Genomic DNA, 15029 nt, shown 5'->3' on the forward strand with positions numbered 1-15029 from the left:
GACGTCAAAGACGCCGACGCGGGCATTAGGCTATTTTTGTAATTTCGGATGGGAGGTGGCAGCGGCAGCAGCAGCAGCCTGATAAAGAAATCATCCTGGCCGGGGTAGGTGTCATGCTCCGGAGCTTCTACAGCCTTCCTATCTCCTTCTCCCTTCTACCTGCTTCCGGCCACACCCCCTGCTCCGCGGCTCTCTTCGGCAACTCAGCAGCAGCGATCGACACAAGCTTCTGACGTCGGGGCCTACCCTCTGCGAGTCCCGCTTGTTTCAACTTCTTTTTCCACAAAGGCGATACTCGTAGAGGGAAGGCCTCGATGTCGGCAGCTTGTCTTGATCACCGCTGCTGACGAGTTGCTGAAGAGAGCCGCGGAGCAGGGGGGTGTTGCCAGGTGCAGGTAGAAGGGAGAGGGCCAGATGCAGGACTCGTGGGTGAGGGAGGAGAAGAGAGAGAGAAAGAGAGAGGGGAGGGAAACAAAAGGAAATATTTCATACTGGGCTGGGCTAGAATGGAGAGAGGGTGGAAAGATTCTGGCTACAGGGTGCAGTAACAAAGGAAAAGGGGGGAAAGCTGAAAATGGAGATAGTGACACAAAGAAGAGAAAGGGTAAGCAGGACCTACTGAATAAGGATAGAGATACAGAGGGGACATGAAGAGGAGGTGAAATAGAGACATAGAAGTAATGCTGAAAAAGTGTGTGGGGGGGAGATAAAGACATTGAAAGGGCAAATGGTGAATATGGGGTAAAGACAAGGACAGAGACAAATGAAGATTTGAAAAAGTGGTGAGATAGGGATACAGGTAAGATGGACACAAAGAAGGGTGATGCTGGAAAATAGGTGGAATGGTAATTCTGACAGACACAGAAGGGAAATGCTGGATCAAGGAGAGATGGGGCTCTGGCTGGATGGAATGAGGAGAAATGCCTTGTTGGCCCGGAACTTCCTCTCCTACGTCAGAATTGACGTCAGGGAGCGGAATGCTGGTCAGCATGACGCTTCTGCAGGGAAAGCTTGGGACGGCGGTGGCTTGGGGGCTATTCCCCGATGGCGGTGGCAGCAAACTGAGTGGCTTGGGGGAGGGCATGGAGAAAGAAAGAAAGGGGGCAGACAGAGAGACAGAAAGAAGGGGGAACAGGGAGACAGAAAGAAAAAGTTGGGGGAGAGAATGAGGTCTGGAGGAGAGGAAACATACAGGAGGCTGAAAGAAAGGAAGAAAGATTGGATGCACAGTCAGAAGAAGAAAGTGCAACCAGAGATTCATGAAATCACCAAACAGCAAAGGTAGGAAAAATGATTTTATTTTCAATTTAGTGATCAAAATGTGTCTGTTTTGAGAATTTATATCTGCTGTCTATATTTTGCACTATGGCTCCCTTTTACTAAACCACAATATCGTTTTTTAGCGCAGGGAGCCTATGAGCATTGAGAGCAGCGTGAGGCATTCAGCGTAACTCCCTGTGCTAAAACCTACTATTGTGGTTTAGTAAAAAGGGAGGGGTGTATTTGTCTATTTTTGTATTTTGTTACCGAGGTGACATTGCATAGAGTCATCTGCCTTGGGAAATGTATATGGCAGATATCTTTGTTTTGTGTTCAAAAGAAAAGGAAATGCATTTCTGGTTTTATTTCAACAGTGTTGAAGTACTTGTTGGCCCTTGCTGTGACTGGTGGGGATCCCCAAGCACTGCCAGCAGAGGACCTCCTCTAGAGATGGTCAGAACTCCCCTCCACCAAGCGCAGCAGTCGCTGGCAGCATCCATGAGCCACTGAGGTGCTAGCATCTGTGACTCAGGGACGCTACTGCTGCCTGCCAAGCTTGGCAAAAGGGACCCCAGGCCAACTGCAAAGGAAGTCCTCAGCTGACAGTTTGTGGGTTCTCATCAGCTGAGTATTTATATTTTATATTTACATTAGAGGTTCTGGTAGAAACCCATTTACAAAGTATGTATTCTTCCCAATTAATATTTCCAAATTAATAAAGTCTCTTTGCTTATTTGTAAATGGGTCTCTACCAGAGCCTTTAATTCAGTAGCATAATTAAATAAAATAACTATTTCTGAAGTTTATAGGGAAGGATGGTGACGGAGGGGATTCCTCGCAGGGACGGGTGGGGACGGAGGGGATTCCTCGCGGGGACGGGTGGGGACGGAGGGATTCCTCACGGGGATGGGTGGGGACGGAGGAATTCCTCACGGGGACGGGTGGGATTTCTGTCCCCGCACAACTCTCTAGTTCCTACTTGAATCTCACACACATCCAGGGAGGGGGAGGAATATATTTTGAATTATTATTTGATTGGAGGTAGTGGAGGGAGAGGGAGAAATATATTTTGTATTATTTGATTGGCTGTAAGTGCTGTTCAATGTATTTCTTGTTTGCAAAGTTTTTTGCACTTTGTACTCTAATTGAAAATCAATAAAGAATTATTAAAAAAAAAAAGTTCCTATGCCTTTTCTCAACAGATTGTGTAACTAATCCAACATTGAAGCCAATACTGTTTTGGTACTATGTAGTGGAAAAGTGGATGAAATCACTACTGGGATGCATACAAAACGGAAAACTGTTCCAGATAATCTAACAACTGTACATAGACTAGGCCCTCCATGAATTTGACAAAGAATGGAATTGCAGCTATTAGTCTACAATTATAAATGAGTGAAGTTGATTCCTTTGAGTTTTTCATAATTGACCTAATTATAATATACCCATTATTCAAAAGGAATTCTCCTATCTTGAGCACGTAGTATGGCTAATTATAAAGTTCTCGCTGAAATTTTAGCAGGGCAGATCGCATAACCACAGGAGGGCAAATGTCTATAGGACAGCATGAATTCACATATTTAGCATATTGTATCCTTACCCTCTTCCCTTTTGTTTTGACCCCTTTTTTTGTCCTATCTGTCAATATTGGTTGTTCGTCTTTCCCCCAGGTTTTTAATTAATTTTAAGAATATAACATTGTAAACTGCTTTGGTATGTGAAAGCGGTATATCAAGTCTGAATAAACTTAAATTGATCCCAATTGGGGATTTTTAAAGAAATCCAAATTAATTCTGCAAAACAGGCATCTTTTGGCAGATCTAATATTACAGGGTCTTTGTTCAAAGATTTTGAAGATGATGCTCTTAGATTGCGCCATTTTGTACAAAAGTTCTGAGCTAATTCCTCTGAAGATGGTGGAGTATCCTGTGGGGCCTGTTTAAAATGAGTGGCATCAAATAAAGAAGTGACTAACCTGAATAATTATTTTGTATTAATAATATTGGGCCCTATCCTAGCAGAAGAATGTGCATGTTGTTTTTCTTTTATCATCCTTTAATAATCATGATTACATATTTTTGGGAAGACAAGGTGACACTCTTGGGAGGGTGGCTATATTTCAAAATGTTCATATTGGCTTTGTTGCAAATGTAACCCTTTATTCAGATACTCCATATTGGAAGTAATTTTATAAGATCATCTTCTGTGTGTATTAAATGACATCTCATAAAATACCAACCAGTTAACAAGACAAAGATCATAAGCACGGAAAATGATAAAGATTTTTCGCTTGAAGGCGATAGAATAGAAGTTGTAAAGGATTTCAATCTCCTCGACTGTTTCATAAACAAAGAAGTAGCAGAGAAGATATACTCCGCAGAATAGCATTGGGTTGCTCTTCAATGAAGGCTCTTGATAAACTATTCAAAGGCAAGGATGTTCAATGAAGGCTCTTGACAAAATATTCAAAGGCAAAAACTATTCAAAGGCAAGGAAAAACGAAGATCAGACTTGTCCATGCACTCATTTCCTCAGTGGTCAATTACGAATGCAAAAGCAGGACCCTATGGAAACTAGACAGAAAGAAGATTGACTCATTCGAGCTTTGGTACTGAAGAAGAACTAACAAATCGATTCTGGAAGAGATCAAATCAGCTATGCCACTCGAAGCCCAAATGATGAAGTTATGACTGTCTTATTTTGGTCACACCGTCAAAACAGAAAGATAATTGGAGAAGGACATTATGTTTGGGAAGATCGAACAAAACAGGCGAAGAGGGTGACCAACAATCAGATAGCTGGACATGTTGAAAACAATCATGAGGATAACACTGGAGGACCTTAACAGACTAGCACAAAACCAGTCTCTTTTTAGATCTGTAATTCAAGTCGCTAGGACACGAGCAGGAGTCGATGGCACCTAACTAACTAATAATCATATATCCCCTTTTTCCATTGTTTCCAATCGGTACCTTTTGAACAGTTTAGTGTCATCTGCAAATTTTATCACCTCACTCGTCATTCCAATCTCCAAATCATTTATAAATAAGTTAAATAGTTCTGGTCCCAGTACAGATCCCTGTGGCACTCCATTATTTACCCTCCTCCATTGAGAAAAATGGCCATTTAACCCTTCTATTTATTTTCTATCTGATAACTAATTCCTAATCCACAGCTGAACACTGCCTCCTATTCCATGACTCTTTAGTTTTCTCAGGAGCCTCTCATGAGAAACTTTGTCAAAAGCTTTCTGAAAATCTAGGTATACTACATCAACTGGCTCACCTTTATCCACAGATGTATATGCTTCCTATAGCTTTGAAAATTTGTGAAAGTCCATATAAGGAAACTATGGCATGTCTTTTACTCAAGAAACAAGAAGACAAATGGTCTGCTGGGTCCCAAAGGAAGGAAATAGTGGAGGTAGCCATGGTCACAGTTGAAAAATCTTTAAAAATCTTTATTAAAATAGGTTAAAATACTGCTTGACAGCTGTGTTTTGCCCTACATGAGCTGCTTCAGGGGCTTAACTTTTATCTTATGGTGCAGGAATTCTCCTTTGGAATCAGGAGATCCTGCAATGCCTTCTGATGATGTTTTTCACTGACACCACAAGGTAAAAGTTAAGGCCCCCCCCCCTCATACACAATGAAACACGGTCTTGTCGATGAGTATTTAAACTATTTTAATAAATATGTTTAAAGACCTTTCCAACTTTGACCTTTTACACATGCATGTGGTTACAAAATTTATCTCTGAATATTAATATAAATTTTGAATATGTTAATACAAGGCTCTGAGCATCTAGTCACTCTTGTGGTACTCTAGCCCCCACTCAATCCCTTCTTCATTAAGTGCTTCGATTTTCAAGGCTTACTTTTTTTATTTTTATTTTAATGAAGCAGTTCTGTGCAATGCTACAATCAACTGAACAGTAAGAATAGGACGATGTACCTTCAGAATTGAGCGGAAGAGTTCTTTACCCTTCAGCTGCAGGATATTTCCTAGCAAGGGAAGAGCAGTGGGTCCAGGTGGTAGTTTGCCAACACCTTGCTTCATCCTCTTCAGAACTGTGCTTAATATCATTGAGGCGAGACATAGCAGCAGAAGGAATGTGCTTGTTCCTACCAACTCCATTTTTAACTATGTTGAACATGTTCCTGTCTCGGTAGCTGAGAATTGTTCAATACCCAAGCGCATTCATGCAAATTAATTTGACTTCTGGCATAGGTGGAACCTGATTACGCAATCTTGCTGTGAACTGGATTATCAAACCTAAAACTTGATGATGATTATTTGGTGAATAATCTGGACAGATAACTGTTGATCGTATATGGTTCACACTGTTATTAGAAACAGAGAAAATGAAGGCAGATAAAGACCATATGGCCTATCTAGTCTGTCTATCCATGTCATCTACTATCCCTTTCTCTCCCTTAGAGCTCCAACTTAACATAAACCAATTGCAATGTGCTCTTGTCTATTAAATATTTATTTTAAATGAAATTAATAAGCAGTTAACTCAACAGCCATCATGTTAACTTAACTCTGTAATTAACTCCAAATTTTAGGGCTCCTTTTACGAAGGTGCACTAGGGTTTTTAGCGCATGCACAAAATTATCGTGCGTTATAGCACACGGTAGCTGAAAATCTACTGCCTGCTGAAAAGGAGGTGGTGGTAGCTAGCATGCTCTGGAATTTAACACGCACTATTGCATGCGTTAAGGCCCTAGTGCACCTTCGTAAAAGGAGCCCTTAGTAAAGCTGATTGACAGCTTCCCGCATAAGTTCTATCTGTATTGCTATCATATTATAAAAAAGAATTGTGTATATAAATAATCACACATTTCACATGTGGTTATGGAAACTTATAATATGACTGTTCAATATTCACCTAGCAGTGGTTACAGTTACAGTTATTTTATTTGATATACTGGAATTATAAACAAAAATTGTTAAATCAAAGAAGTTTACAGTAATAAAAACTGGAATAAAAACTGATAAAAAAATAATAAAGCAAACGGGGTAATAAACCTAGACAAGGAAATAAACAAGACACAAGTAGGTTCACAACGGGAGGCAAAATTTGCAATGCAATATGGGAAAAGTACATAGAGGGAAACAACGAAGGTTTTAGGTTTAAGATTGTTTGTTTATATTGAATGGTTTTAGATTGTCTTTCCATTTTTATTTGGATTACTGTAAACCACCTTGATGTTACTGTAGATTGAAAGGTGATATAACAAACTAGTCGTTAAGCCCGTTACATTAACGGGTGCTAGAATTTATGTCTGTCTGTATTTTTCTTTCTGTCTCTTTCCTCCCTCCATTTCCCTGTGTAGCGCTGTCTCTGCTTTCTTCCTCAGTCTGCACTCTCAAACTGTAACATTACTGCTTAGCTTTTTCTCCCTACAAGCATCTCTGCTCTAGCCCCCTGTCCTTCTGTGACTGTCTGTGTGTCTCTCTCTACTTGTGCACTGTTTGTTTGTTTTTTTCAATCTCTCTTTAGCTCCTGATCCCCTCTCACTGACCCTTGCCGACTGCATGTAATTCCGGTTAGGTTTCCATGGCAACCCTGCTCGCGGGTCTGTTCGGTAGGGCCGTTTTTTCGGGTCTGCCTGCGCCGGGTGGGGAAGAGTCCTGGCTCCTTTTTTGGTTTGGGCGCGTGCAGAGGGGCTCAACAGCGCACAACCACCTTTCCTTCCCTCCCTCCATCAGGTGCAGTGCAGCTCCACCAATGTTAAAAGCAGCCGCATCGAAATCAGAGGCCTGCCACTGCCGTAGCACGTTCCCCTCTGCCTTGGTCCCGCCCCTTCTCTGACATATGGGACCGCGGCAGAGGGAACGTGTTACGGTGGCGGCAGGACTCCAATTTCAAAGCAGCTGCTTTTAACATAGGCGTAGCTGAACTGTACCTGATGGAGGAAGGGAAGGAACGGTGGGGCAAATTTCGTCAACGGCAGTCCTTGTGCGGTTTGAGAGAGGGGGGGGGGTGGAGTCGGCGACTTGCAGCTTCGCGTGCCTCCCACCCCCCCTTCCCTCCGGCTCCGCCGCCGATAGTCTCCACCTGCATTGCCCCTGGCGCAGCACTCACCGGCCCGTCGGGCGGGGAACGGAGGAACAGGTTCAGGGCTGCCAGGGGGGGAGGAGTGAGTCCGGCTGAGACTGGCAGGAAGAGGAAGGCGGAGCAGGTGAGCCGGCACCGAAAAAAACTTTAAAGAGCCAGCCAGACCGTGAGTGCGAGCTGTTGTAAGTTTGCATGTGCACTCTTGCCGGCCACGGACATACGGATCACGGAAGCACGCGGATTATAGATGCATAAAACAAAGAGTGGAATTGTCCAAATCAGACTGAGGACCACAACCTATTATAAAAATGTCCTTCTACTCATTCAATGTTCAATTCACTTTATTCATCCAATAACTCAATGACTCGATATATACATGTTTTGGTCAAACAGGCATGCTTCAGAAATCTTAAGAAACTACTGGGTTATAAGAGATGGTGTTTTGATTTAGTGAATAGTCTTTCAAGACAATGCTACATTGTAAAAACTTCAGCAATAGTGCTCAAAGTCGAATGCCCGGGACTTTTTTTGGCTTTGAGCACTGTTGCCGAAGTTTTTACAACGTAGCATTGTCTTGAAAGACTATTCACTTAATCAAAACACATAATAACATAAGAATTGCCACTATTGGGTCAGACCAGTGGTCCATCAAGCCCAGCAGTCCGCTCACGCGGTGGCCTCCAGGTCAAAGACCAGTGCCCTAACCGAGACCAGCTCTACCTGCGTTTGTTCTGGTTCAGCAGGAACATGTCCAACCTTGTCTTGAATCCCTGGAGGGTGTTTTCCCCTATAACAGATTTTGGAAGAGCATTCCTGTTCTTTACCACTCTCTGGGTAAAGAAAAACTTCCTTACATTTGTACGGAATCTATCCCTTTTTAACTTTAGAGAGTGCCCTCTCATTCTCTCTACCTTGGAGAGAGTGAACAACCTGTTTTTATCTACTAAGTCTATTCCCTTCATTATCTTGAATGTTTCGATCATATCCCCTCTGTCTCCTCTTTTCAAGGGAGAATAGGCCCAGCTTCTCTAATCTCTCACTGTACAGCAACTCCTCCAACCCCTTAACCATTTTAGTCGCTCTTCTCTGGATTCTTTTGAGTAGTACCATGACCTTCTTCATGTATAGCTATAACTCAGTAGTTTCTTAAGACTCCTGAAGCAGGCCTGTTTGGCCGAAACATGTACATATCGACAGGTATTAAGTCATTTTTGAAGGAACATGTACCTCTACCATTGGTAAACATTGCTTCTTTTGACCTCACTATGGCTGTTTTTCCTTCGATGTCAAAGCTTTCTAGCAGTTTTAAGAGGTGCACTCGGTGCAACAGGACCATTTTGGTCACTGACCTATAAGTGATGCCTTTAGTGCCTTGGCCCTGACCATTGGGTGGACTCTTGTACATGATGTCCACACTTAAGTCACATTCTCTGACGGCTCCAAGGCTCCAACAGGAAAATCTTTATGGGACTTCCTCAATGTCAGTATCTTCCACAATGGATCCTGCTGCTCTACCAGTACTGACATCAGCATAAACACCACCCTCGATGTCTGATTTGATATAGCCATCAGAGAAAACAAGCTGAGAAATGTTATTCCCCTTCACACCATGCATCACAGCCTTCATCAGCATTGAGTAAGTCAATGCAGTCAAAACATCGATGCAAGCAGCGCTCTCCATCGATGAGGGCTGTGTAACCTCTGAGGCATGCCTGTTCATTGAGGTCGCTAATGCTTTGACACCCTGCTATGCCATCTGTACAGATTTCTCTACACATGGTACCAGCACCATCTGTACTGGACCAACTTTGGGAGCTCCTTCAGAAGGAGCTGGCTGTCATGCTGCAGACTCATCCATCTCCACTGCCTGTCCAATCTGAGCATGGTTTTTCGAGGCCTCATGGTACCAGATCTCATTCTCCTCATCAAAAATCAAGATCTCTACATTCCTGGTACCAAAGCTCTACATCTTCTTCACTTCTTCAACTGACCGGTATTATGGGCGTACAAGAAGTTCTTCTTGACACTCCAATAAGCATCATATTTCACAGTGCCAGATTCCTTCCTCTCATTGCAAATCTCCAAGAATTGCTGATTTGAACTCACATTTGTCGATGCATACTGGATCTGAACACAAGTTATCTGCTCCAGAGTCTTAATGGGATTACTTCTGACCCTTTTCCACCATCTCCCAGAAGAAGATCTCTACTAGAGAATTTAACTTTTATGACATTTATTAAACAGCTAGCTTAAGCTCTCCCAGTCGATCTAGAGTTTAACCCTGACCCTCAAGCTGCATTACTTGATGCTCTAGATTTTGATGAAGTACCTAGAGCCTTTCTCAAACTCCCTTTTCACATGAGACTATGGGCTCCTTTTACTAAGGTGTGCTAGTGTTTTTAGTGTGCGCGCTAGCCTAAAAATTACTGCCTGCTTAAAAGGAGGTGGTAGCGGCTAACACTCATGGCATTTTAGCGCGCACTATTCCGCATGTTAAGGCACTAATGCACCTTTGTAAAAGGAGCCCTATGTTTAAAAATCGGGAGACCCCATTACAAATTCCAGTGGCTCCTAGACTAATTGACTCACTCTACATGGTACAATCTTGTCCTGTGTTTCATTAGGATAACCTTTAGCACCAGCCCCTCCTTATTCAATCTGTGCTTAAGAATTCTTCCAGTTCCAGGTCACACGCCAGTGCACCACCAGGTAGAGAAGGGCACACGCCAGTGCACCACCAGGTAAAGAAGGGCACCCCTTAGACAGGTTTGGCCACTGCCTTTTCAAGAACTGATGGGCCGCCGTGGGAGCGGACCGCTGAGCAAGATGGACCTCTGGTCTGACTCAGCGGGGGCAACTTCTTATGTTCATGCTCATCAGCCGTGTTCTGAATTATAACTTTTATATGACTTTTTATATGACTGGTGCAACGTCTCATAAGAACAATAGCCTTACTGGGTCAAACCAATGGTCCATCAAGCCCAGTAGCCCGTTCTCACAATGGCCAATCCAGGTCACTGGTATCTGGCCAAAACCCAAGGTGTAGCAATATTCTATGATACCGATACAGGGCAAGCAGTGACTTCCCCAGTGTCTTTCTCAATAGCAGACTATGGACTTTTCCTACAGGAACTTATCCAAACCTTTCTTAAAACCAGCTACGCTATTCTCTCTTACCACATCCTCTGTCAATGCTTTCCAGAACTTAACTATTCTCTAAGTGAAAAAAAATATCCTCCAATTGGTTTTAAAAGTATTTCCCTATAACTTCGAGTGTCCCCTAGTCTTTGTAATTTTTGATGGAGTGAAAAATCGATCCATTTGTACCCATTCTACTCCACTCAGGATTTTGTAGACTTCAATCATATCTCCCTTGAGCCGTCTCTTTTCCAAGCTGAAGAGCCCTAACCATTTTAGTCTTTCCTTATACAAGAGGAGTTCCATCCCCTTTACCATCTTGGTCGCTCTTCTTTGAACCTTTTCCAGCGCCACTATATCTTTCCTGAGATAAGGAGGTCAGAATTGAATGCAATACTCCAGATGAGGTCGCACCATGGAGCGATACAGTGGCATTATAACATTCTTAGTCTTGTTAACCGTCCTTTTTTTAATAATTCCTAGCATCCTATTTGCTTTTTGGCTGCCACCGCACATTGGGCAGAAGATTTCAGCATATTATCTACGATGACACCCAGATCTTTTTCTTGTGCGCTAATCCCCAAGGTGGACCCTAGCATCCGGTAACTGATATTCAGGTTATTCTTCCCAATGTGCATCACTTTGTATTTGTCCACATTAAATTTCATCTGCCATTTGGACACCCAGTCTTCCAGTTTCCTAAGGTCCTCCTACAATTTTTCACAATCCGCATGTGTTTTAACAATCAGTTTTAGCAATATATCCTGGCAGATCATCTTCTGGATTTTCAACAACTCATTCACCTTATACAAGCTAGAACATTCATGACCAGATAGGCCTTTGATGCATTCAATAAGACTTCAAGAGCTTCACCATTATCCATAACAATGTGACATCAAGCGTGACTCCACATTTCAGACTTGGATCCTGCTGTCCAGGATCGCCTAGCCAATATTCTTTGCTTATGGTGAAGCGCTGTTTGGAGATAAAGTGGAAGAGACCACTTGAAAGTTTCATCAACATAAATAGAGCCAAGGAGGTACAGACCTTTCTGTTGTCAAACAGTGCTGCAAACCTCTTCTTTAAAGCCGCAGAGCATCATTCTAATATCCCTTTTCGTCAGATTTCAGCATCACGACTGGAGCTATGATCGTGGGAGGGGGGTTCCCCGCAGGATCAAAGCCTTTTACTGCTCCTGCGGAGCGGTAAACAGCTTTGTCTCCACACCTACAGTAAACACATCACATTTGTACCCTTTCCTGCAGTTTAACTGCTCTTGCGGCAGGTTAACCGCGGGAAACGGTCACCGTGTCATTCTCTAATTTGTATTCTGTATTTGGTTAAAATATAATAGAAAATTATTACTATACTATGGTAATTTATTGGGATTCTCTACTCTGTGATATTATAGGATTGCTCTGTTAACAGAGCTACTCAGTTCCATCCCTCAAGGTTCACAGGCAGACCAGGTTTTCTTCAAGATATTTAGAATCACCATGCATAACATAAGAGGGATTTACGTGCACTGTCTCAAGAACTGGAACAGGGTAGCTCTGTTCTATTGTATACTCTTAGGTTTCTTTCAGTAATCCACTTTGGGTATATACAGAATATAAGAGACAGATGTAACACAAATGTAATAAATACCAGATCAAGAGACAGTAGCAGCTCTCCTGAGCTGACTGATGCCACACCTAGAGCATTTTCATTTTTCACTGAGCAAAGGTGTGCTGCTGTTGGGTTGGCCTAAGCCCCAAATGGGTGGGGCCCAGGTCAAAGGAAATATTCAGCTGCATCTTCCAATTGGTATTGCTGAATATCCCTCCCACCAGCACTTCTCCAGCTAGGAACCACTCCTAGCCAGACACCTGCCTCTGAATATTCAGCCCCCTCTAATTCCCTTCATGAGCACCAAGCTCAGACTCCCCTTTTATCCTGTGTGTGTCATAATTAGATTGTAAGTTCTTCTGAGCAGGAACAGTACAATGTGCAGCACTGTTTGTCTGGTAGCGTTATAAAAATAATAAATTGTTGTTCTTTTTGACCCTATATTACTATGTACTGCAAATTTCCTATAACTTCTCCTTCTCCTACAGGCACCTCTTTTGGTTCAATATATCCCATCCTGTCACTTTTTCCTTCTTTCCCTTCCCTTTTATGACCTTCCCTCTGGTGTAATATCCTATAATGTAATTTTAGAGGAATTCTTATTCTGCTTGTTCATGGTTTCTCTTCTATCCTTTTTGTACCTAATATTTAAATAATGCATTTCTCTGCTGATATTGATGTTAATATGTTGATATTGGATTCCTTTTTTTTCTTTTTTGTATTTTGACAAAATTTTCCAATAAAATTTCATGATAAAAAAAAAATAATAAGAGTTATATGCCAGCACCGAAGTCTTAGAGAAGCAGTCTCCAACACGTGACACCCCCCAAAGTCCTCCATTGCTGCCCTCAGTTTGCTGAAATGCTCTTCAAATCCTGTAAATGCATTAATTTCAATCTTGACCACTTGACATAATAAATGCAAACAATCTCTTAAGTGAATTTCTCAGGTGTCTCATTTATGGAATTTGTTACTGTTGAAAATCCAACATAAATAAGTTTTTTTAAATATATAGTTGAAATACTGTATAATCAATATTAGTATGATTTTTTAAAAGTATAATACCTAGTCTGAACAAGCACTTCAAAGCGGTTTACAAAATTAGTAGTATGTGTAAGCTAGAAATTTTTTTGGGTGGCCTTTTACACGAAAAAGGTTGGAGATCACTGGAATAGAGCACAGCACTCACCAATCGACCTGTCAGGGCCAAGGTCAGTTCTTGCCTTAGTGGTGTCCTAGACAAGCAATAATGAAAAAATAAGAAGACTCGCAAGAACTGAAAACCAGGCAAAGACCCCAAAAATGAGAACTCTGATATAAAAAAAAATTAATTGCTAACTTCAAAGACTCCCTTAAAGTCCAGATTGAGGTTCTGGCTCTAGACTGAAAATGCAGTTAAAAGGTCTTTTTATTGGACCAATCAGATCCACAACAGGGGCAATTTCTATGGGTTGATTTGTGTGGGGGGAGGGGGCAAGGAACCTTTCATGATGTCCCTCCTTTCTCTGCGGGGGAGGGACTGAATGCCCATTATGCCCTTTACCATTAATTCTTTGCATGGTAAAGTTTTTATTCATAGGCCCCATACCAATAATTGAATGCTAATAATCAAATTTTGGTGCTAATTAGCACGCATTTGTAAGTGTTGGGATCCACCTGTAAATTTTACGTATGGTTTTCCATAAAAGGGGAGTGGCCCTGGAAGGGTCATTGGTGGATTAGGGGTGTTCCTGTAATTCATGCATGCTGTTATACAATATGGGGGATCCATACCTATGTAACATAGGCACAAGGATTTACACCAGGGTTTAGTTGGTGTAAATCTTCATGCCTAAAGTTAAGTGCAGATTCCAGTGCTAAGCACTGTTTTATAAATGGTACCTAACTTTGAGCACAATTTATAGGACAGCATTTTGTGTGTTTTTTGTCTGGCTGATTTTTTTTTTTTTTTTGTGCCATTTATAGAATTGAGTTTTAAGTGTGTTTTATTGTTAAATATATTTATTGATTTTCAAATCATACAATCAAGAATAACTTGTACAGAAAGCAAGATTAGTAATTCAACATAAAGCAAGAAATATTTCAACAACATTAAAATAATTATAACTAATATGCTCAAGTCCTCAAATTATGGGATCCAAGATTCCTTAGCGAGAACAAAGAAAAGAATTGAACAAAATGAACACTCTTACTCTTAAAGTTAGCTGGAGGGCTGATTGCTGGGATTAATCAATAATCTTAGGGCTTATGATTTTTCTGCCTCCAAACAAGAGAGCGCTAAGAAGAAAGTCAAATGACTAGGTTCAAAGAAAACATATTTAACTGTTCGGTGATGCACTATACACTTACAGGGGTGTCGTAAATAAAAGGTAGCACCTAAGGATGTAACACCTGGCTTCAACATTAGAAATTCACGGCGACGCTTTTGAGTCTCTCGTGATAAATCAGGAAATATCTACACTTTAAAGCCCATAAATTCTTTCTGTCTATTTTTTTAAGTGTGTTTTATAAAAAGTGCTAAGCCCAGAGTGCCCTTTATAAAACAGTGCTGAATATGGATTTTTCACGGTGCCTAATTTTCAGCGCCTTCGCTGAATCTGGCCTGTTCTCTGCTATTAACTTTCACCAACTATGTAGCTATGTAGCATTCAGAAGCAAGGGGGTGCAGTATGACAGTGCTATGTAGGCTCTTTGCTTTAGCACAGCTGAGTCTTCAAATAGTTCTGTAAGATCCCACAGGCTACTTTAGCGAGGGAGAAGGCAGAAGCTATAAGGGCGCGGCACCCTCGAAAAGCCACTCATTTCAGGGTTCAAGTCACTTTCCTTTAGGTCACTATCAGACTTTAAATCAAAGTTCTGCAGGATGGTGGTGATAAACAGGAAAAGTTCCATGCGGGCCAGACCTTCGCCCAGGCACATCCGTTTACCTGTACATGAAAGAACGTGGCAAGAATG

General features: G+C 41.8%; 2 protein-coding genes and 1 long non-coding RNA gene across 4 annotated transcripts in view; 1 reads left to right on the forward strand and 2 right to left on the reverse strand.

Moving 5' to 3' along the window:
• Positions 1 to 5397, reverse strand: part of LOC117364684 (cytochrome P450 2G1-like) — a 54098-nt gene extending 48701 nt beyond the window's left edge. Inside the window, exon 1 of the mRNA XM_033954157.1 lies at positions 5215 to 5397. Within this exon, the coding sequence (XP_033810048.1) occupies positions 5215 to 5397 (183 nt within the window). The remainder of the gene's footprint in view (positions 1 to 5214) is intronic.
• Positions 1 to 15029, forward strand: part of LOC117364687 — a 238090-nt gene that overhangs the window by 40937 nt on the left and 182124 nt on the right. The gene's annotated exons all lie outside the window — the stretch shown is intronic.
• LOC117364683 (cytochrome P450 2C23-like) overlaps positions 14140 to 15029 on the reverse strand; it is a 64979-nt gene continuing 64089 nt past the window's right edge. Inside the window, exon 9 of the mRNA XM_033954156.1 lies at positions 14140 to 15001. Within this exon, the coding sequence (XP_033810047.1) occupies positions 14820 to 15001 (182 nt within the window). The 3' untranslated portion in view covers positions 14140 to 14819. The remainder of the gene's footprint in view (positions 15002 to 15029) is intronic.

Source organism: Geotrypetes seraphini, chromosome 8 (assembly GCF_902459505.1).
Source record: "Geotrypetes seraphini chromosome 8, aGeoSer1.1, whole genome shotgun sequence".
Taxonomy (NCBI): domain Eukaryota; kingdom Metazoa; phylum Chordata; class Amphibia; order Gymnophiona; family Dermophiidae; genus Geotrypetes; species Geotrypetes seraphini.